This window comes from Arvicanthis niloticus, chromosome 18, assembly GCF_011762505.2.
Source record: "Arvicanthis niloticus isolate mArvNil1 chromosome 18, mArvNil1.pat.X, whole genome shotgun sequence".
Classification (NCBI taxonomy): Eukaryota; Metazoa; Chordata; class Mammalia; order Rodentia; family Muridae; genus Arvicanthis; species Arvicanthis niloticus.
The window spans coordinates 6,994,488-7,018,032 of NC_047675.1; the positions used below are offsets into that span (position 1 = coordinate 6,994,488).

Here is a 23,545-nt window from a genome sequence, read left to right on the forward strand (position 1 = left end):
TGACTCATGACATATAATGTATTCCACCAAGTTCAAAGTTTCCCCTTACAAAGACTTTTATGAAACAGCTCTTCTTCAGGCCAGTTTTTTTTTTTTTCAACTTCAATTATAGTAGCAGATTTTGGAGTTTTAAATCATTAACAACCTCCCAGTGAACTTCTATCCACATGGCTTACATTCAGTGAGGGAGAGTACTGTTCCCTTCACGGAGTATCTTTTGTGAGGAGACGCATCCTTTTCTGTTTTCCCTCTTTATGTGTCTCTTTGAAGCAAGATGTGTGATTTCTAAAGTAATGAAAGTATAAGGCTTAATGAAAGCTGATGTATGAGCTCAAACTACACGTTAGCATTGCTTCAGGGCAAGCCTCAGCTACCTGTGTTCTAGGGAAGGGGGTGGAAAGTGAATCACAGAAGTCAAGATCACTGTGTGCACTGTAGGAATATCCCCGTGGCGGTTAAATCAACCCCCAGGGGTGGCCTAATCTTATTTTCCCTTTTTCTCAAGGACCTGCAATTTTCGTTTAGGCTGAATTTTCACGTGTTAACTCTACCGGACCCTCCAAAGTTGGGCATCCATCCCACCCACCCACTGATCCACCCTTATGTTATCTTTTAATTTTTTTTTAAAGATTTCTTTCCATTGGGCTGTTTTAAGGGAGTGTGTGAGAATCTATAACCTCCAGACTCAAGGTGATGGGGTGAGAGAGTCAATCCTTCAGTTACAAAAGCCTGGGGAATTTTATACAGAACCAAACGTAGTTTAATACATAAAAGAAAGTGCTTAGTGAAACCTATTTCCTTTTAAAAAAAATCTGTAAAATAATGTTTCAAGAGGGGGGGGGAACTTTTCCACTCCCCCCCCCTCGATTGGGCGACTAGCGGGATAAATTCGAAGAAGTCCATCCCACCCCCGCACGCGCGCCCCCCATTCTTTCCAGACAGAGCAGTTGTAAATGCGAGGCTGAGTCCGCCCTGAGAGCCTTAGGGCACCTTCCTCTTTGCTCTGTGTGTGTGTGTGTGTGTGTATGTGTGTGTGTGCGTGTGTGTGCGCGCGCGCGTGTGTCTAGCTCTCGCTCTTTCCCTCAGTCTGTGCCTCTGTGTGTGTGTGAGTGTGTGTGTGACAGAGAGAGAGAGCGCGAGAGGAGAGCGAGAGAGCGAGCTGGGAGCCGTGCTGCCGCCGCCGCTGCCCTTTGATCCCGACATTAGTGTTAGGGGCTCGGAGACACAGCGCGCGGCCATAGACACCGCCGCACCGGCGCTCATTTATTTATACCTCCCATCACACGCGAGCACAGGACACACACACACACTCACACCTATTAGATCCGTTTCCATTGAAGAATATTACGCTCGGGGACAAGCCAGGTGCACGACCAAAAAATTAAAAAAAAAAAAAAAAAGGAAAAAAAAAGAAAGAAAGAAAGGAAAGAAAAGAAGAAAACCCCTCTTCTGGCTCCAGGAAACAAGCTTCAACCCATTGCACACACCGGAGAGAAGGGGTTTCCCCCTGCCCGCCCCCCAACTACCTCCCCGCTCCTGCCAGTGTCTGCCTGTCTGCCCCCACGGGGTTTATTTGATCTCACATTAACCAAGGAGGAGAATGTGAGAAAAGGGGGAAAATGCCCAGGAGGAAGCAGGAGCAGCCCAAGCGCCTTCCCTCACGTAAGTCATCCCTTCTCCACCTCCTCTCGTGCCATTTTCTCGCCCTCCCTCTCCTCTTTCCCCTCCGCAGCCTCCGCCGTTGTTTTCTGCATTAGTTTAGGGTTACAGAGGTGAAACTGACAAAGACACAGCCCGGGTTACTCCTCGTTTAGGTCTATGCCGAGGCAGCCATGTTGGTGATGATCAGCCCCGTGCCCTTTCTATTCTCTCTCTCTTTTTCTTTCTTTCTCTCGCCCCCCCTCTTTTTTTCCTTGAGATCGGGCTTTTCCCCCCTCTCCCTCCCCCTCCTCACTCCGGGTTGCGGGGGAGGGGGCGAGACGAGGGAGGAGGGGAGTAGTGTGGATGCCGGGTTTTTGTCGCGGGTGGGGGGAGGTGGGAGAGGTTGCAATCTTGAAAAAAAAAAAAAAAAAAAAAAAGAAGAAATTCCGTGTGGATCCCGGTGCACAAGGGTGCGGGGTTGGGGCGCGCGCCGGGCCGAGGCCGTGACATGGCGATTGGGGGTGTCGGGACGAGGGCGCGCGGCCGCCCGCTGGGCTGGGGACCGGAGAGGTCGGTCTCCGGCTAAAGGTTGCGCCGGGGTGGGTCGGCCCCGGAGCCGCGGGCGGCTGGAGCTAGAGGCGGAGGTGGAGGCGGCGGCGCAGGGGGAGCCAGGGGCGGTCGAGGAGGGTGTGGGGGCGCCGGGGGGCGCGGGCGGCCGATCGGGGGGCGAGGCCGGGCAGCCGAGCGGATGTGGGGTGCGGGAGCCGCGCCGAGGCTGAGGCGAGGCAGCCAGGGCGGCGCGCGGCGCGCGAGGTCCCTGCAGAGCCGAGGGGAGGGCGGAGCAGGGCTCCCGGCCGCAATAAAATGCGGGGTCAGGCGGAGCAGACGGAGCCGGGGCGACACGGGCTCGCAGACCCCCCTCCCCGGCCAGCCCGAGCAGAGTCCGCGACTAAAGTGCATCCCAGCCCTCCTGGCCCTAGCCACACACGCCAACTGGAGACTCGCGCCGGGCTGCGCGGCCGGGTCCCCATCCCCTCCTCCACCCGCGCCTCGGGTCCCTCCGCGCCGCCCTCCCGCTTTTCTTTGCAAGACTCTTAACTTTTCCCCCACTCCCTCTCGGGCTCCCCCCTCGTCCCCCCCAAGCTCTCTCCGCTCGGAGTGTTCCGAGATGCTGCTGAAGCTAAAAGTGAAGGAGAAAGAAGCAACTAAAAATATCCCCCCCGGGGCCGCCGGGCTCCTTGAATGCAGGGGAGAGGGGGAAGGGGAGAAGGCGTGGGGCGGGGTGGCGGGAGGAGGGGACGCGGGAGGTGCCGGAGGGAGGGGTCGGGGGAGACGGAGGGTCAGTTTCTCCTCTTCCCCCCCCTCCAGCCCCCCCTGCTCCGCTCCCCTCTCCTGGGCGGTTTGGCGCTGCTCGGGAGCCCGATCCTGCAAAACCCGGGCTGGGGGCGGGAGTGGAGCCGGAGCGCCCGCCCGCGCGGGTGTCAGGCCGACGTGGTCGGTCACCTGAAGTTCACGGAGGGTGGGGGAAGGGTTAAGGTTATGGTGTCTCGGGTTGTGTGTGAGCGTGTGTGTTTCCGCCGCAGACGGTCGAGCGCGATCGATCTCCCCCTCGCGAAATCTCCGCGGCGGTGCCCACGCGAGGGGGCCGCGGGGTTGCTGTGGCCCGGGCGGGCGCGGTGGCACCCGGAGTGGCGAGCAAGGGCACGCGCGGGCAGTCTGCTCCGCAAACATTCCTCTTTTCTTCCCCCTTCCCGGTACGCAAGGAGCCGACGCACAGGGCTAGGGTTGTGCTTTTTTTTTTCCCCTTCCTTTAGGGAGAAAAAAAAAATGCCCCCGTGCAGTCCTTTCTTCGCCTGCCCGCTAGAGGTTCTGAGGATAATATCACATATGTAATATATATGCACATAAAATCACTCGCAGGCGGCTGCGAGTGTAGGAAAATTTTGTGCGAGGAGGAGGAGGAGAAGGCGGCGCAGTCGGGGCGGGCGAGGCGGGAGGCTCCGCGCTGCGATTCACAGAAAACTCGCAGCAGTTGGTGGAAGTGTGCGTGCACATGGCCGGGCCGGGCTTCCCTCTTGCTCGGACGCGCGTGGGCAGCGAGGGGGGGGGGAGGCTGGTGTCCCGGGCGGGCGCCACTGCGGGAGGCTTGCCCTGCTCGCACAAAATGGGCTTCAGTGTTCTCTGCGAACTTGCCCTTAGATGGCAACTTTGGGAGCTGATGAGCTTGTATGCGAAAACCGGGGCGGTGAGGTTACTTGGTCATTTCCCTTTCTTCTCTTCTCCCCCTGCTTAAAAAAAAAAAAATGTTGGCGGGGTTAGAGGGAGGGTGGGAGAGGAGAAGGGATTTATCAGTTTCGGCTGAGACGGCTGGAACGCCGCCCCTCCCGTGGTGTGCAGTGCAGTCGGGCAGCTGCAGCCTGCCCTGCCGGTGACCTTGACCCTGACCTCCTGCGACTACCCTCTGTCTGAGAGGAAATTCAGGCTCCATTTTAGCTCCGGTGTCTGGTGGGCCTCTCCCGCGGGTTGCTGCCTGTTGATGAAGTTTTATTTTGAGAGTAGGCTCCCTCCTCGTTCTCAGATTGAGTACTGTTATCTATTCAAAAAAAAAAAAAAAATCGCCTCCCTCTTGCAGTCACATTAAGCCACTTTAACCTAAGAAGCAATTTACTTTTGGAAGCACAGTAAACGTTCCTGCCTTCACCCCTCCCCCTCCTTTTTAAGGGAAGCCTTAATTTGTAAAGCGTTTTCACCTCTTTTTGCATCGAATGGATTTTTTTTTGTGTGTGCATGTGTGTGCTGCTTTTTCTAAGCGGGGTTTACACATGTTTTATAAGCAATTTACATTTTGACTAAGCAATTTCTGGGCAAATGGTGTATTTTCTAAGTCAGTCATAGTAACCCAGGGCTAGCTAAGAGCCCAGTAAGGATCCTAGAAACTTGAGAATGATATACAGATATAAGGCATACCTATTTGGGTAAAAAAATGAATGTTAATTTCCACCTAGTACAGAATATAGTTGTAGATCTACGGCCTAGTTTTTAATACTTAACTATTTTTTATTCGTGTGTGGGAAAAGGGCCCCTTCCCTGAAAGAACTATGCTGTATCAAGGTTAAAATACAGTTGAGTTTTGGGATTAAAGGTGCCTGTTAGAAGTCACCTTGTAGTTTAAAGAAATTATATAGAGACAAACCTAAAAATTGCCCTCCCCCACAGTGATCTGTTTTGTAGGTGAGGCAAGAAGGTGCTTTAATGAATGGACTGGGGAAATTTAAATTGCTTTTAAGGCAAAAGGACCTTTCTGAGTAAATGCAGAAGTTATTAAAGCCACTACTGATGTGTTGATTTCAGAATTGAAAGAACCGGTAAACATTAAGAAGTGCAGTGTGTGTGTGTGTGTGTGTGTGTGTGTGTGTGTATGTGTGTGTGCGCGCGCGCGCCCATGCTTACTGTTTGACTTTGTAGAACAGTTGAAATACTTTCCATTTTGGCCCGAAGTCTTGGCCCTTGCGTCCCCAGCAATGGGGCTAAAGAGTCTCAGAGCACACACCATTACCACATACAGATGTTTTCTGAGAATGGAGTCTACTTCTCACATTAAACTATCTAGGAACAGTCTGGCCCTGCAAAGCCCACTGTCTTCCCACAGTACAGACACCAGGGAACCTGGATAGTCCACCGGAGAGTGGATTAGTCCTGGAAATCCAGGCGAGCACTTGGTATTATCTGATACCAAGTCTGGGGTGAGCCTTGGCTCCTGGCACAGAGTACTAGCAATTCCCCAGGCTGGGCTGCGGCCTGCTAGGGTTTCCTAGCTCCTTCTGTTCAGCTAGACACCCCTGGGACTGTTCAGAACTGAATTAGCTTTGGAGATGGGCGCGCCTTTAACCTGACACTACTAACCTTAGCTTTGGGTTTCTGATTTAAAATTCTACAGTCATTTCCTCTGGGGCCTCAAAAGTAAGGAGAGGAGGGAGTATGTGTGTATGCTTGCACATGTGTGTCATATTTATGTTACATGGGACGTCTCATATATACTAGAAAAAAGTGGTATGGCCTATGAAGGTGAAGTGGTCCTTCTATCTACATGTCATAGGGAAGTTTGTAGTAACTTTTGGAAGTCCTACCCAGCCAAGGATGCTAAGTCAATATATTTGAGGGGTAAGTTTAAAATTATTATTCAAAATTAAGGCCTCTGTTTCTTGGCTTAATGCAGTAATTTTCATTTTGGGATTTAAAATGTTACTCAACTGCCGTTGATGGCTCTCTCACAAAAGTTTTTTTCATTAATAAAGTCCAGTGCCATGTTTTAAAGAATGGCCTAGAGGTCCTTTGAGCTGAACCCAGCACTTGTCTTCCTCAGAATCCCAAAGAGTGTAACTTAAGGTCTATCAGCCCAAGAAGGGGAAGTGCTTCCAGGACTGTGTGGTGGACTGGGGCCTTTCAACATTCTTATGCTTGGAATCGTGAGGCTAAGGGGGTGGGTTCAGGAAGGTCGTTTTAATGCATTTATTGCATCCGTATGTCTGTTACCTGTGGTTACTGCATCTGTACAGTATGTCTGTTACCCGTGGTAATCAGCACTTCAAGATTTTACCATGAGAATCAATTCACCCATACGCACACATGAGTTTGGATTCTATTATACTTATCAGTGGAATTTGCCTGATACCTACTCCCCAGAGGAATCACAAGGAAAAGTTAGTAAAACGGTTGTTTCTCGCTCCAGTGTTCTCACTCCTTACTCAGCTGTGGGTCAGACCAGAGCAGGTTAGAGTGTTCTTCATTAACAAAACGTTAACAAACTCTGCTCTCCACTAAAACCAGGAAGCAAACTGACCAGACGGCAATTGGATTCTTTATGTTTATGCTTTCATGAGCTCCCCCTTCCCCTTCTGTGTGTGTGGCCTGCTTTTAGTTCTTACTAATTTTTGCAGTGATCAAGCACTATGTCCTGACTAACCCATGAGAAAACATTCAGTCTGAAGTAGCAGAGTATTTTACAGCTCTTGTCATGCAGGTCTAATGATTCTGATAAATCTAATGATTCTGGGATCCCTGGTATCTGCTCCCCCAAAAGAGCATCCATGCGTCCCTAGAACTGTAAGGGGACGATCGCAAGGGCTTCCTGTGAAAATACAGACGATGGCTCAAAAATCACATCCTCTCTAATGCTTCAAAATAGTTTCTAATAAAAAAATTGATTTTTAATTTATCTGTGCTGCCATCTCGCTCTTGAGACGACACAGCTGGTGTGAGTTGACAAGTCTCTCCACAAAGTGTTAATAAATCACGCTGGAGAAGTCTAAATTGGACAGCTTTCTGCTCGCCTGAGTGCTACTGCACATTTCGTAGTGAAGGATCTTTGAATGGTCTCTGTCAGAGGGGTTTGAGGGAGGTTTTGAGACGACCTCCGCTTGGGGAGATGTGCAAAAATCAGACGGACACGGGGATACCCAGGCAGGTTCCTGGGGTCGAAGTTGTTTTAAAAGTTGTTTAAGGAGCCTTATTAACCACTGTCCACATAGAGATAAAAGCAGCTGTATTAGAAATGTGTGGTGCTGGCTTGAGTTGCCAAAGCAGTTTACTTGATAATCACAGAACTTTGGATTTAGGTTGTGTCTGCACACATGAAGTTTCACACAATGGAAAAAGTTCTGTCATCTTGTGCTACTAGCTCTGTTCACTCACTTGTCAGTTGGATGAGCCAGTGTCCCAGTTGGTTGGGATTGCTCTAACAAGATGCCTTTGGTCAGGTACTTTATTAAACAATACATTTCCTTTTATTCTCATAGCTGTTGAGGTTGAAAAGTTCAAAGTCAAGATGACCACAGATTCCGTGCTATGCGGTAAAGCCTCTCACCTCTCCTCTGACAGTGCAGCCTTTGGGTGTGCTCACACCATGGAAGATGTGACTAAGTTGCCTGGAGCATCTTTCATCCTGGTTCTGCCCTATCATCTATTCACCCTGGAGAGACCTTCCTCCTGATACCGGCGCACCAGGGATGAAGTTCCAATATAGGAATATAGGATGTAAAGATCCAGACAATAGCCCACGGTCTGCAGGAAAGCATGGAGGTGCCCACATGACTGCATTGTGTGAAGTTTGCTTAGTGCCTCTGACTGGTCACCAAGGTCATCAGCAGGGCCCGAAGGGCACCATGTTACCACAGTGGGCTTAGTATATCCTTTAGCTCCTCTGAAGCAGCCCTGTTCCCCATTTTTCATTTTTAGATCCCCAGTGGAGTTTTAGATCTGAGAGGCAAAATAACAGAACAAGCTAGTGTTTATCTTCCTATTCTAATGATGTATTAGTAATTTCCTGTAATTTAATCAGACCAAGATACTGAGATTATGTGTGACATACAGAATGGGACTTTGGGGTTCAATAAAGGATTTCTAGAGTGAGAATTTACAAGGCTGTGGGCTTTGTATGTAAAGGAATAAATTTTAGGTTTTTACTTACTGGAAATAAATCCAGTTATGGCCTAGTTATGGTAAGGAGTGTGTGTGTATGTGTGTGTGTGTGTGTGTGTGTGTGTGTGTGTGTGCATCCTGCATGTGCCCATGCATTCTTTTGACTTCATTACTTATTTTGGCCTTGGTAATGTACCCTTATAATGCCATTTTGGGGTTTAGCCTGGAGAATGCTGCTACTCCCTCCTTCCACTCAGTGTTTCCTGCCTCCTCCTTTGAAAGCTGTAGCCAGGTAATTCATACTGTCGAGGGCTAAGTACCAAGCACTTTACAGTTCATTGTAGCCGAGATGTCTTCTGTCATATTTCATAAGAAAATAATGCATAAAGCACAGACCTTGCAAATGGCAGAGACTGGCGGGCCGAGGTTCCTAGCCTCTATCTCCCTTCTGCTGAAGATCAAGTTTGGTGTTTATTTCTACCCTCTGTCTGAAAATTATGTTTCCTATGATACTGGAGAACAGTGATGAGTGAGTGCCAAAGTGAGGACCTGTCTGATGGCTCTCGTTGGCCACCATCAACCCAGCTTGGATAGCACAGATGCAGATCCAAGAGAGCGTCATAAGATTTAAATTCAACTTTAGCTTAATGCTAATCTTAAATCACATGGTGTATATTGCTGTTTGTTTGTGTTCTGAGAGCTTTAAAGCACACACACACACACACACACACACACACACACACACACACACAGTACCGTGGCTAACTTTATGAAGTGCACAGTGGAACCCACCTATAGTCTGAGGTCAGAATGTGGCCATTAGCAACTCAGCTTTTTGAATAGAGACTTAAGGTTATATTAAATGCAAGGGGACCCAGGGTTATATTAAATGCAAGTGGGGTCTACATGCCTAAAGAGGATATTTTCTTCCAGTTCCTTCTAATTAAGAAAAACAAACAACAAAAACAAACAAAAAACCCAGCCTTTCCCACCAAAGTTCTGCCTCTGTGGTTCTTATGTGACCAAGTGGTCTTTGCCTATGTTTTAAAGAAAACTCAAACACTAAGAGATGTAGCTCAGTAGTAGACAGCTTGCCTGAGGACCTGGGTTCAGTTCTTAGTGCTGGTGCAGGAAAACCAAACTCAGCCAAGTTCTCTCTACCAGCAAGGACTAAATCAAGAGCCTCTGAGCCTGTAAAACCAAACCATGATAACTTCAGCCTTGTTCTGCTAATTTCTTCATAGGTCAGGGAAGTTAAATCCCATGAGAAGCAAGGTGTGAGGGAATAAAAGCAAGGTGAGGTGTGGACCTGGGTGAAGTGTCTGCAGTGCTCTGAAGGAGCTGGCCTTCAAAAGGGACTGAGGAAGGCCAGGGGAATGATCTTTTACATGATTGATCAGCGGTACTCAACTTAGCTGATCCTTTGAAACAAGCTACTGTATTTGTGGAGGATGATGGATTTTTCTCAAGTTAAGGAGACTGGTGGTGGATTTTAAAAAGCCCTTGTTTTGTAATGAGTTAGAGAAAATACCTGGTGGCTTTGGCCTCTTTTCCTTTTGCTGTATACTGTGTAAGTAAAGTAAAAAAAACAAAGGGCTCATGTGCTTTTGAAGTTTGCAGGGTGGTGGTGACGTGCACAACCTCTTGTGTTCAGATCCCAGCTCTGACTCTGGCAAGCTGTGTGACCTTGGACAAATCACTTACCCTCTCTGTTATCCAAGTTCTTCATCTTTCCTGATAACTGTTTCTATATCTTAAGAGTCAGGATCATTTAAATGCATGTGAGTATTGTATGCATGTACAAAATCATGCCTAATGCGTGCCTGATACAGAATAAATAGAATGTACAGTTAAGTACACGAAATATGTTTGTATACTTAGGTTTTTATTAGACTGACACTGATCTCAAGCTTTATGATGGTTTCAGCATTTTTATCTTTTGCTTTTTTTCATAGATCATTAGTGGTGTGAGTAGTAACAATATAATATGGTAAAGTTCATTTACGAAGCTATTATTGTAGGGCTTGACTAACACTTATTTTGTAGGCCAACAATGTCATTATAATGGGCTGTTGCTAGAGGAGTGAGTTCCTTTGTGTGTGTGTGTGTGTGTGTGTGTGATTTGGCTGAAATTATACCTAAGTTGTGTAATAAGCATATGAATTATGACAGGCCTTTACTTGAAGGTAAGGACAATGAATCCTCTTACGGTGACCTCCGGTGAAACTTTGAGGAGGATGGGCGTCTAATAAAGGTCTATTAGTCATTCATTCAACAGGCAGTGCGTGGACTAAAATGACCAAGAGGAAATTGACACTGGGTTTTCCATATGTTGTATGGGTCATAGTTCAGAGTGCACAAACTGGAGACACAGAGACTGCTGTTTCTAATCACAGGGAGCCAGTCCAAGGGAACATATCCCATGGGTCTTAAGGAAAGTCTTGAGGGAGTGTGTCTGTTGCTTGGTTGTTCCTGCCAAAGGTCACAGACAGGTGTCACACTCGAATGTTCTGACCTGCATAATATGTTTAAAAAGTTCAGACAGAATGTTGGAAATTGGAGGCATCACACACACACACACACACACACACACACACACACACACACACACGGAAAAAGCCACATTTCCAGCTTCTTTTGAACACTTGGAAGAGCAAGCAGCCCTGGCCCACCTCCCCACATGGCTGCAATCTGCTACAGTCAGTGGCGGCTGTCTCCTTCCCTGAGCATGTGCTCGTCAGCCTGACACAGTTCCTGCCACTCGGCCACCATGTCCCCATATGCATGTACACCTGCCCACCACCCCCACGTCTCTTCCCTTGCCATCCCTGAAGGCATTTGGACTAGAGACTGTTCTGTGATTTGAAGCATTTTCTGATCTTTTAATTTAGCACCGTGTCAAAGGCACCGCGAACCATATTGCAGGGTGGGGTTCAAGAAGCAGTCCAAGGTAGGAGTTCAGGGCCTGGCTGTGCCACATTTTATCTATGACAGTAGCAAGTGTCTCTGTCTGTTTTCCTCACTTACACATGGCTGAAACAGGTTTTAAGGTAACTGCATGAGCCCCCTCTACCTGGATTTTTATATGCATGTGGTATGTACATAATACATGTGATGATTTTCACACACCTGAGCTATGGAGTCATTCTAGCTGAGGGGCTCAGGGATTTCTCACACTGTGCTTGGAAAATCTTGCTTGCCCTTCAGTTTCTGTTAGGCAGCTCAATAGTTATCATGTGTGGCTGTACATTAGACGGGGTGTCTTGAAGACACAGACACCCCCACACTTAATTCAGTTGGCTTTAGAGGTAACCTTTTTAAAATTAAATTCCCCAGAAATCTGAGTGACCAACCAGAGTTGAGGATTCACGAATTAGCCAGGACTATCCCACTCTGGGTGATGTCATCCCAGCCACCAAGACATGAGCTGCTGGGCTCAGACAGGTTAGTGACCATGCTTTGTTAGCTCTTAAAACTGGGGCTTGAGTAACTGGCTCCAGCTTGTCCGGGCCAGAAAACAAAGACCTGGAGAAGAACTGATGCTGGTCAGAAGAACAGATTCACCAGTGTCTACTCCACCCACTTCTTCCCACCCAGACTTCTCACAGGCTCTGAGGCCTTGGAAGAGTTATTTAACTTCTGTGCTGCTTCAGTAATTCCATCTTGTAATAATACTATGTTATGCTAACATTTTGTTTATGGTATGCTTTTGGTTCCGGAAGCCATTTCCCTGGGATCATCTGCATATGAAGCACGTGGAGGAGACCAGCAGGCCAGCTTCCCCTGGTTATTGGCAGAAAGGGAGAAACTGAGTCAGAGAAAGAAAAGCAGCTCAAGGTTAAATGCATCAGCGCTGTCACAGGCAGGACACCGATGAGTGTAGAGTGGCCGAGGGCTGTAGGATCTTCCTGGGTCTCACTGTTTGAATAATCTTGGCACTTCTGCCCCAGCTCAGGGACCTCAGCTTCTGATAGAATACTTGGAATTGCATGGTTCATGAAAACTGTCACTAATGACATCTCTTTCCGTGAAGACACTAGATCCAGGCTTTTGAGGTTAGATAAAGTGGTGTGCAGTGCACTTGGGGGCCTGATTCCTGTGCTCCCTTGAACATTCGATGACTCTGGGATGGGAATTAAACTCCTCTTCTGCCCTGGTTTGGTTCTTCCTGCTGTCCAGTAGGCCTTGTTAGAACAGGAACCACCGCTGTAGATGGGAGGAGGCTCTGTTAGGGAGACACTATGCCCTGAAAGTGTTATTGAACTATGCTTTATGTCTCTGTCAACTAAGTACTGAGTTCTCGTCTGACCTTAGGACGAGAGGGATCACACTGTAATTTCTTGCTTTCTGATGATTGTGGAAGGAGAAACGTCACAGTTCCAAAGTAGTGGTTGGCTGGGTTAGATTGCTTGATTATAGATGGGGCACGGGCATGTGGGGTGTTTGTGTTTGTTTTTGAGATACTGGCTTGGTATATAGTCTGGGCTGGCCTTGAACTCACCTCACGATCTACCTGCTTCTGCTTCTCTATTGCTGGAATCATGCATGTGCCCCCATCCCCATGCCCAGTTTGCAAGTGATTTAGGTAGGAATTCCATGGTCTTCACAAAGCTGGAACCAGAGGAAACTTTGACAAGATGAGGTCCTGTTGAGTGAATAAATAAAACAAAGAGAAAGCAATCCATCTCTGAAACAGAGATCTTGTGTGTGTGAGGAAGCTGGTTCAGCCGTCTGACAGGAGAGATTGCCTAGGGAGGTCAAGGGGTTTGGAGTAGGGTAGGAAAACATGTGGATGTACTTTTATTAACTGTATTAGCTTTGGGGGTTGGTGCTTGAGATAGAATGCAGGGTTTGTGCACCCCTGGCCCGTGTTCTTCCACTGGACCCCCATCACTTTCAATCCATGATTTTAAAGATTTATTCAATGTGCATGAATATTTTGCTCTCATTTATGCATGTCCTCTGTGTGATTGCACAGAGAGTGACCCTTAGAGGCTAAAAGAAGGCCTCAGTTCCCCTGGAACTGGAATTACAGATAGTTGGTTGTGAGCCACCACGTGGATGCTGGGGATTGAATTTAGGTCCTCTGCAAAAGCAACGCGTGTGTCTAACTGCTGGACTATGTCTCTATCCCCTTACGTCGGCTTTTAATGACTAAAACAGCCCATGCTTAATATACCTAATTAACACTAGATATAAATGTTAAAATGTGTTATGTTCCCTTCTCCCAGCTTTTATCTCCACTATAATCAAGAAATAATATTTAAAATTCAGCCTTTGCTCAAAATATGGATGCATCTGCACATAGTTGACTTACAGGATTTAAAGGCTGCTTTCAAAACAAGGGTGGCCATGTCATGCTCATAAGTGGGTAGTCTCATATCTGCAATATTGGATGCTCTGACTTAAAAGTGATGATAAACCACTCACCAAAAGGGAGGGAAAAGATTGTTGTAGACTCTTGAAGTCATCATCTGAGGAATTAATTATTGAGTCCGCCTGGAGTGCCTCATCTTAAGAGAGGAGTGGGAGTGGATCAAACTCACGTCTGGCACCTACAGCCGAAGGCAGGAAGTTCTTTCTGTTGGGTGCAAAGGGAGTGATGTTCTCAGAGTTGTCATCTGTGTTCAGTTGTCCATTATGATGGTGACTGCCGCTTTTCTTGTACATTGCTTCCTTCAGTCCAGCAGCAGAAAGGAAGTGTTTATATAGGGGATCAGGGTAGAGTTTAACGAGGAGTGAGGGGTACCTGGTCGCAAGAGCCAAGTAGACAGAGAAGGATGGGGAAAGATTTCTCCAGTTTGGCTTGAAAGTTGTTTTCATAAGTAAAGGAGTCATTAAGCAGAAAAACATTCTAGGACCAATTGAATGGAAGTTAAGTTTCATTTGATTAAATGGAAGAAGGTGTACTGAAGATCAACGGTGGCGGCAGACACCTCTCGTCCCAGCACTGGAGAGGCAGGGACAGGCAGATCTGAGTTCAGCCTAGGCTAAAGAGACAGTTTCAGGACAGCCAGGGCTACACAGAGTGGCCCTGTCTTGGAAAAAAACAATGAAAGAGAGAGGCGGTGTGTGTGTGTGTGTGTGTGTGTGTGTGTGTGTGTGTGTGTGTGTGTTGTACTGAATACCAAAAGCAAACAACAGAAACTCTGTTCCAATGGATGTGATGATGACATATGCCTATAATCTAGGGTTTGAGAGGCTGAGGCAGGAGGATTATGAGTTCAAGTCAATATGTAGACAAAAACAAAACCTCTCCCGACAAAAAAGCCCCAGCAGCTGTCCAACATTGAGTAAAGCCTGTGTGTATGGAGAAGTTGACCTAGCTCGTCTGTCAGTGATGGATTTCTAAGGACTTCTATTAGTTTGGGGGCACAGAGGCAAGAAGTATTGAACTCTAAAATAATCTTGTTTCAGGAAGAAGTTCTATAACAGAAGTGCCACTCTGGTGTCTTTCTATTATCAATGTAAAATCAGAACCCATTCTTTCCCCAGGGACACCTCTTTCAATAACTGAACTGTTAGCTTTTAGGAGTTTGGATGTATGGCAGCTGGCACAAGGTAGCAATGTGGAACTGGGATTTGACATCCTGTAGGAGCTAAGTCCCCATGTTCTACTCCTCCTCATGTTAAGGGCATAGACTTAAGCACAGAACTCTGACATACGCTCCCTGCCACAGTTCTTTATGCACTCGGCAGACATATTTGAGTAGACATTCTATCAGTCATGGGGCAATATTCTGTGACTTTGATATGCAGATATTTATGGGGACACAGTCTAAGAGTGGCTGGTGAAAGACTTCCGCAGTGCAGTGTGGCATCTTAGCAGCCATTTAGATGCTGAGGACAGAGAACGTTCCATGTAGAAGAAATGACAGCAGCCAAGAGAGGTCAAAAGGAACCCAGAATAGCAAGGAGCCACTCAAAGAAGGGCGTTGCTGAATCAGTGGGTCCAGATGGGACGATAGAAGGCAGGGCAAAGACTGCAGGAACTGACTCAACTCCTCAGATTGTGCTGGTTCCATAGGAGGGTGCGGGAAGCTCAGAAATTGGCTGCGAAGTGTGGTCTTCCTGTGATAAGACAGGGTTGGAGCATGTGGGGCTTGTGAAGGAGATCGCCTTTTAAAGCAGAGAGATCTCTGTTGAAAAAGCCATCAGGAGGAATGGCTGTGGATGCCATTACTGATGGCATCAAGGAGAGAGCCCTGCCCTAGGGGGGCTCCCTGAGACTTGTGCCTCTGTAAAGGTCTGCCTCCCTTCTTGCCCCCTTTCACCTCAGGCATAATTAGCCAGAAAGTTCTAGTGCAGGGCCTACAAGGATGGCTCAGTGGATAAAGTGCTTGCCATTCCAGTGTGAGGCTCCACAGTTCAGATCCCCAGCACACACACACACACACAAACTGAGCGGGCATAGTGGCCTACTGACAATGCCAGGACTTGCGAGGTGGTGACAGGACCTTTTGGGCAAGCTGCATAGCTAAACTAGCCAAATCAGTGGGCTCCAGCTTTAGCAAGAGACCCTGCCTCAGAGCAATGGGAGACATTCGGCATCAACTCTGGCTTTCACATGCATGTATACACATGTGTACATGCACCTATACATATATGCTTACACCTGTGGGGAAACAAAGTTCTAGGGTGGTGCCTTTTATAAGAGACGACATGCCTAACTTACACATATGTAGTGAAGCACCATGAAAAAGGCTGTGGGTAAACCCAGTCCCCCAAATGTCTGTTCTGGTGACCGTCTGGGTGTATTCTTACCTGTAACCCCATCACGGTTCATTTTACCTTAATTTCCGTTTATTATTTCATTTGCATTCTTCCCGCCTGTGAAATCTGTAAATGTGCCTACTGTTAGGGCTGCTTGCCTTCCACACCTTAGTGTTGTTTTCATTCTGTGATTGCCTTGCTAAATCCGTGTTGGTGGATGCAGTGTGAACAGCGCTTCTACAGAGCTGCATGTACATATCATATGATTCAGGGCTAGTACAGCTAAGACACTGGTTCTCAAGCTTTCGGAAGTTAAGGGGGCCCCCAAAGAATTATAATTACATATATGTTATATATTACATAATTATATTATGACATATATTATATTGCAGTACCGAATCAAAACATTGTAACAACTTTTCATGTCTGCTACGCTGAACTATACTGAGCTGTCTTGTGTTTTGACTGGATTGCCATGCACATAGCATCAGTGCTGGACATTTCAGAAATGTGGACTCACTGAGTTACATAGATCTATAAAATGTTGATACATCTCATTGTAAACGTAAAAATTATTTATATCTCCATCTTATTGTAAACATAAAAATTATTTATATCCCCAGGAATGTTGTCTGGAAAAAGTCTTTTAGGTCTGGTATTGGGAATCTGTCAAGTTCACAGTGCAGCAAACAGGTTTTCCAAAATTTTAATGGTTACTTGAAAGCATGAATCTTATCACTTGCTAAAAATACTCTCAGCCTTTCCTTGACGTATCAGCTTGACTTCGTTCATTTCCAAGAAACGTTCTGCCAAAGGCCCACATTTGACTGACTGTAATTTGTCAGTTATCCTTTCAATTAAAAGTAATACACCATGAAAAGGCGGCTTGTTGGCCTTCTAAGCAAACTGTCCTATGTGTCCCCTTTTCCTTAACACTGTGACATACCACAGAACGGACAGAAAGACCTGTTATTGCATACAATATTATATCACTTACAACATCAAAAAAATATTTATTCCAGGATCAATGTTCAATAAAATGAATATTTTTTTTACTACTTTGTTAAGTGAAACCAGCACAGGTTTTTCTGTCCCCCACCATGCCCTGTCTATGTGTGTGTGTATGTATGTATATATGTATGTATGTATGTACGTACATCAGGGTGTTACTAAGTTATGTTCTAAATTAACTCACCAGTTAACTGACCTTTCTTCTGCAAATACAAATGTACATTGCTGGTCTGTGAAGGTGTGTCATGGTCAGCCAATGAGATGGGTGCTTCTGATCATCACCTGCCTGGTTTGTTTTTTGTCAACTTGTTGAAAGCTAGAGTGATTTCATGAGAGGGAAAGTTGACTGAGAAAATGCCTCCTGTAGACTGATTTGTGGGGCATTTTCTTTTTTTCTTTTTTTTTTTTTATTAGATCTTTCATTTACACTTCAGATACCATCCTGTTTCCCCATTCCCCCCCCTTAGAAAACCCCTATCCCATGCCCCCTTTTCATTTTGCATTTATACATTTTTTTAAGAAATGTTAATCATAGGCTTTATAAGTTTGGTATTGTTCAATCAGAGGTGTAACCCACTACCCAACCTAGATATATCAACTATCTTTGACTGGTGGAGATACATGAACATCTGCTTCCCTGTCTCCCCCCTCTATCTCTCTTTCATCACCTAGCTTCTCCTCTCCTTCTTCTTCTCCTCTTCTTACTCCTTTTCTTCCTCTCAGTACTCCTCCCACCTTAGCTCCTCCTACACATCACCCTTCCTGTTAAAAGGAAACTTTTCTCTCAAAATACAATTAGAGCATAATTATGCCTATTTGTACCAGTGAGGTACAAGATAGTCCTAATACCCAGTCCATCCTTTTGTTGACTAACCAGCACCTCTGTCATCTATCCTAACTAAAACACTTAGTTCTGAACCTGGCTTTTTCCTTGGCTTTAGGATGAATGTCAGCTGATGACCATACACTCAGATCTTTTCTCTCAGAGTAAATAGCTATAAGTTTTCAACCCCATCAGAAATCCAGAATGACTGAGTTGACTATAATTGTGGGAAGCACAAAGCATAGCTTCTAAAACTTAGCCAATTTATAGAGACCTCTGAACACCTGGACACTCGCTCTACTTCAAAACGTTGGAGCATCTGTTCTTCTGCCTTCTGGCCCAGGATCATCTGACAGACCTTAGTGCTGCAGAATTATTAAGGGCTGATTACTCTGTCTAGGCAGATATAATCAGTCGACTATTCTGCAAGTGTGTCCTTTTCTGGACAGTAATTTGTCTGTAGAAGGAAAGTGGCAATTCTTGCCTAGTGGCTGTCTCACCACAACTGGAGTAACTCCAAGGATGCTCAATTTCTTCTTAGAATTTAACATAGGAAGCTGGACGGAGCAGACAGGTCTCTAATGAAAATGAACATTAATACTGAAATGTTTGTCATGTCAATTCTAAGGATTTCTGATGTTTTGAAAACCAGCTATCCATGTAAGGTAATCTGGACTGTTGCCTGTTAACTCCACTCAGCTATTTCTAAATAAAACATAGAGAACACCCTTATAATAAACTCCAAGTCATGAATTTGCTATAGTCCCTTAACTCACAGGCTGACCATCTCAAATCAGTTAAAAAAGTTAAAGAAGGACTGGGTCTAAGCTTTGTATTCCTAAGTGTGTTATACTGGTACAATGCCTATGAGAGTAACAATATTCATCTCACTCTTATATCACTAAGAAGCTCATGCCAATGAAAACCTTAAAATTTGTAAACAAAGTAAATTGGTGCCATTTAAGAATTTATATCTTCATCTTGATATTAATTATACAGATTTCTACTAATAGGTTATGGCTATGCAATAAACCCTAGCTAATCCTCTCTATTCCGACAAAACCACTACTTTTCCCTAGGGAGACAGCCCAACATTTACCACCTTAGTCCCCATGCCCAGGGAATAGGGGCGCTGACTCATCATTAGCTTCTTCAAGCTGATTATGGGCATTGAGATATTAGAAGAGGAGTGGGGGGGGGAGAGCAAGTTGACAATCCTCTGATGCTGTGTCTTCGCTGCCTCCAGATGGAATTCACGGACCTCAGAGGTTTGAGCAGGTCTGCCCAGCTTGCTTGTTGAGTAGATACACCAAGGCTGATCATTCTGCAATATACAATTCTCAAAACAAATTTTAGTATCAAGATAGTTTTTTTTTTAAAGAGGGCTGACATTTTATTAAGAATGTTGGTTCTAACCGCTTTTCTATTTTTCCCCTCTTTTATTGGATATAATATTTACATTTCAAATTTTATCCCCTTACCATATTTCCCCCACCACCCAGGAACCCCTTATCCCATCCCCCCTCCTCCTGCCTCTATGAAGGTGTTACCCACCTACCCCCAGCCTCCCTCCCCACCCTCAGATCCCCCCCCCTCAGTGCTCAGCCTTCAGGGTACCAATGATCTTGTCTCCCACCTATGCCCAACAGGGCCATCCTTGTGGGGCATTTTCTTGATTCATCAATGAAGACTGGGACGGGCTCAGCCCATTGTGGGTCATGTTGTCTCTGGGAAGGTGGTCCCAGGTAGAATAAGAAACTAGACTGAGCAAGCAATGAGAAGAGGTTCCGTGAGCAGCATCCCTGAGTGGCTCCTGCTTCATTTCCTGCTCCAGAATCCCGCCTCAACCTCCCTCAGTGGATTCAGACTCCGGTTATGGAAGCTGAATAAGCCCTTTCTCCCTCAAGCTGCCTTTGGCCATGGTGACGTCACCCATGTAGCTCATTTACCTTAGAGGATTCATAGTTACAGAGAAGAGATGGCTCAGCTAGGTCCTGTCTGGAACCCGAGAACACATCTGGTTTTCTTTCACCGTCTTCCTCCCTGGGTCGTGGTCCTCACAATTCAGATGCACTGCAGATGCACCCTCTCATCTCCACAATACGGTCACCAGTCTCACTGACGTTTCCGTAGTAGTTGGAGAAGTCCCCATGCCCCCACCCCCGCCGCTGCTGCTGCTGTAGTGCTTGCTCTCATTCTTCTCCCGGATAACTGGAAGAGTGGGCCCCTCCTACCACATATTTCTACTTAACCTCCAACTCCCCCTGTTCCTGCGTGTATGATCCGTCCTTCATGCTGCCAGCACAGGTAGGCCTTAAGCCCTTGTAGGCATCAGTGTGAAAAAGAAGTTTGAACTTCTAGACCCTGAACAGACCCTGTCTGAGCCCCTGTACCCTTGTTTCATATATGTGGCATGGCCCCTTCTGCTATCCGTACTTCACGTGCCCGTCGCCTTTGCCTGCTCATATTCTTTTTCCTATTTTTAGGGTGAGTGGATAACTGCTTGGTCTGATAATGTCCACCTTTGCCTTCAGATACCAGATGCACATGTCTCTCCTCCGTGACTCAGCTACCGGGCAGAATTAGCCGAGCGTTTCTGGTTCACTTCTGTTCACCTACTGTTGTGTGCTTGATGTCCATAGTGGCTGGACTTTTTAATCAACATGGAGCATGGGTTCCTTTTCTGTTGCTGTTGTTTTTATCTTCTTTTACATGTTTTTGCATGTAACAGCCTGGTCTGCAGCAGGTGGGTAGTAAATAAATTAATGAAGGGAGGGGGTTGAAAACCAGTTACAACCAGCCTGGCCTACAAAGCAAGTTCCAGGACGTCTAGGACTGTTAAGAAGAGAAACCCTATGTGGGGACCCCCCCACACACAAATGTTACAAAGTAAAAGAGATAGAAAATAGCACATGAAATTGTTGAAAAAGAAAAAGAAGCCCGATGGTGGTGGTATATGTCCTTAATCTGAGCACTCAGGAGGCAGAGGCAGGTGGATCTCTGAGTTCAAGGCCAGCCTGGTCTACAGAGTGAGTTCAAGGACAGCAAGGGCTACACAGAGAAACCCTCTGTTGAAAAAACAGAGAGGTGGGAAGGGAGAGAGAGGAGAGCAGAAGGAAGGGAAAGAAGAGGGAGGAAGAAAGGGAAGGAGAGAGAGAATAAAGAGTCACAGTGCACAGATAGGAAGTGTTGGAATGGTTTTTGACGAAGTATTTGTAAGCTGGGTTGGAAAGAAGCTGCTGAGTACTGCCATGTGTATTCTTGTGAACATGGTCTAGATGCCTGGAGAAAATCATATGCTTCGGGAGGAAACCAGGCTGGGAGAGCAGAGGCCATGGCTCACAGCACAGGGCCAATGCTGTGTGCGTGCAGGAGGGAATGCCTGTGGTTGGAAGCCTCTGGCACACTCCAAGGTGAAGCTCTCTCCACTTGCCTGTCTCTGCCTCTCTGTCCTCAAGCTGTGCCAGGATTGTGAGATTTTCCTGATGACTGGGCACTTTTGGCATCTGGTACCTATGGTCTCTACCAACCAGCAATTTCCTGTCCTCTTTGGTTGAGATGACCATGACACAATGCAGAGAGCAACATTCCAGCTTTCTGACACCATGTCCACACCAGCCAGATTCTTGGGTGCCGGGGGGGAAAGTTGAAGAGAAGCCTCCTAAGAGCTGTGTTAATGCCACCTGCTTCACTTCTGTCATTCTGGTCCGCCTTCACAGTCACCAACAATGTCAGGTTGTCATAAGCTCTCCTGTAGAGAGAGGAGCTCGCACAGATCAAGCAGGTCTGATGCATAAGAAGCTGGGAGTCGATGGTCCAGAACTTGTGTGAGTTCCCCCTGGCCCTCTTTTGCATACTCCATGGATGTCTTTAAAGCTATATAAAACTTTTTGTGGCCTTGTTTATACCAACTCGGTCATTTCTTGAAGTTGTGTGTATGGTTAATTTAATTTATTTATTTATTGAGGAAAGTCTTCTGTTGTCTGTTGCTCTGACGTTTTCTTGTTCTTACCTTTAGGGCCAATTTGGGTGGAGAGGGAACTCAGGTCACCTTTAGACTCTGAGCCTTTAGACTCACTAGCCTGGTGTTTGTAGTTCTAAGAGCTTACTTAGGGCTGGGATATAGCTTAGTTAGACTGCTTGGATGCACATGTAACATGTGTGGTCAGCACTGAGGAGGTCGAGGCAGGAGGATCAGAAGCTCAAGGTCATCCTTGGCTACATTGATGCCAGCTTCAGGTGTGTGGGACCATCTTGGGGCAGGGGAGGCTTTTTTGTTTTGTCTGTCTGTCTGTCTGTCTGTCTGTCTGTCTGTCTGTCTGTCAACCATCGCTAACAACAACAAATGGAGTATGGAAAGAAGGTCTACTCTGGCTACTCTATTACTGACTTATGTTGATCATAATGCATAAAACCCAAACCAGAAAACAAACACAGCAAGGTTTCCTCCCCAAAACTCTAAAATACACATGCTTAAAATGAAGCATGACCAGGTGACTATATTCACGTCAAAAGGCTTTGTTTCCAACGTGTATCTCCGTGAAGAGCGCCCTCCATTACCCACTGCTTTCCCAGCCTCGTTTATAAAAGTCATGGAGGATAAGCTGTACAATCAGAATCCTAAACAATACCTGGCCAGGACAGTTGGAGGACTGCGGGCAGCTCTAAGTTCTGCAAGACAAAAAGAGATGAGGTGTAGTTATCCACATACAAAAACAGGGGTATCTTATAGATTCTCCAAGGTGACAAAGAGAAGAATCGACTGTGAGTGGCTACCGTGTGTGTGTGTGTGTGTGTGTGTGTGTGTGTGTGTGTGTGACACAGAGGAATGTTCTGGTTTGGTTTTAGAATATCTGCACTGTGGTCGAAGTTTATCAAATGCACCAATAGAGCTCTCTTCACTCACTGATCTTAGGTCCTCCTTGGAACATTTCCAGAAGCATCAAGCTTTGCTGGGAAACAGAAAAATGTCCCCCAATGTCCCTCTCCTCCCTGGAGCATCACTGCCAATGTCAGTGAACTTGAAAACAGGGCCAGTTTTCCATCAGGTGGGTACAGCAGAGCTGTCTCAGTGAAAAACCCAAGTGGTCAGCCTGAGGGAAACCAGAGAAGACAAGAATCACACCCAGGGATCCTTTGTTTGGTTTTTTGAGACAAGATCTCACTAAGTAGCTCTAGCTGGCTTGGAGTTCTCTATGCAGACTAGGATGGCCTCAAACTCACAGGGATCCACCCTCTTCAAGTTGTGGACGACTGTACCTCACATCCCCGGAATTCTTAAGAGGCTGAGGCAGACAGAGCAGCTGGATCTGGAAGTGTTCACACAGCTGCAGGACACTCTGGCCCTTGGAATCACCTTAGCTCACTGGCTGATTGTAGTTTTTGTTGATTTTTATGAGCTTTTGGCCTTTCATCCTTGACTCCGTTTGCGTGTGCCAGGAGGTGAGCCGAAAACAAGAGTGAAGCACGAGTTAAGAATACATTTGATTGCTTGATAGAAGGACTGGCTCTGAGCCTGGCCTGAGTGAAGGTTAAGTGTTGGCCTACCTCCTGGCTTAGTGTTAAGTTTGCATTGGGTGTCCTTGTGATCCGTTGTCTGGTATCACGGGATTTTGTGCCCAACTAATGAAAGTATATTTTCCCACAATCAATAGTGCTAGTATCCTTGGGGACTGGTGTACGTGGTAGGCTGTCTCCTCTCCTGAATCTTTTGCCTGTATCTTATGTCACTAAATGCAAAGCACAAAGCAATTCTATCTCTTCTCTCTTGATAAGTTGTTTCTCTTCCATGGCATGTAGTAAACTTTTAGGAAATAAAGGTGTACAGTGTGATGTTTTCCTTTACCAGACTGGAGGACTCGGGAGTGTTTCCTTATGAGCTGCATCATCAGGCCGTTGCCGTTGGGGGCAAAACCTCGATTGTTTCATGCAGAAGCTGAC

At 46.4% G+C, this 23,545-nt stretch overlaps 1 protein-coding gene across 8 annotated transcripts in view; it reads left to right on the forward strand.

The window, feature by feature from the left end:
- Window positions 1-942: 942 nt before the first annotated feature.
- The window catches only part of Znf827 (zinc finger protein 827), a 167,069-nt gene continuing 144,466 nt past the window's right edge, over window positions 943-23,545 (forward strand). For all 8 annotated transcript variants that reach the window (XM_034522569.2, XM_034522573.2, XM_034522570.2 and 5 more), the window contains exon 1: window positions 943-1,662. In XM_034522569.2, coding sequence (XP_034378460.1) covers window positions 1,620-1,662 — 43 coding nt within the window. In that variant the 5' untranslated portion in view covers window positions 943-1,619. The remainder of the gene's footprint in view (window positions 1,663-23,545) is intronic.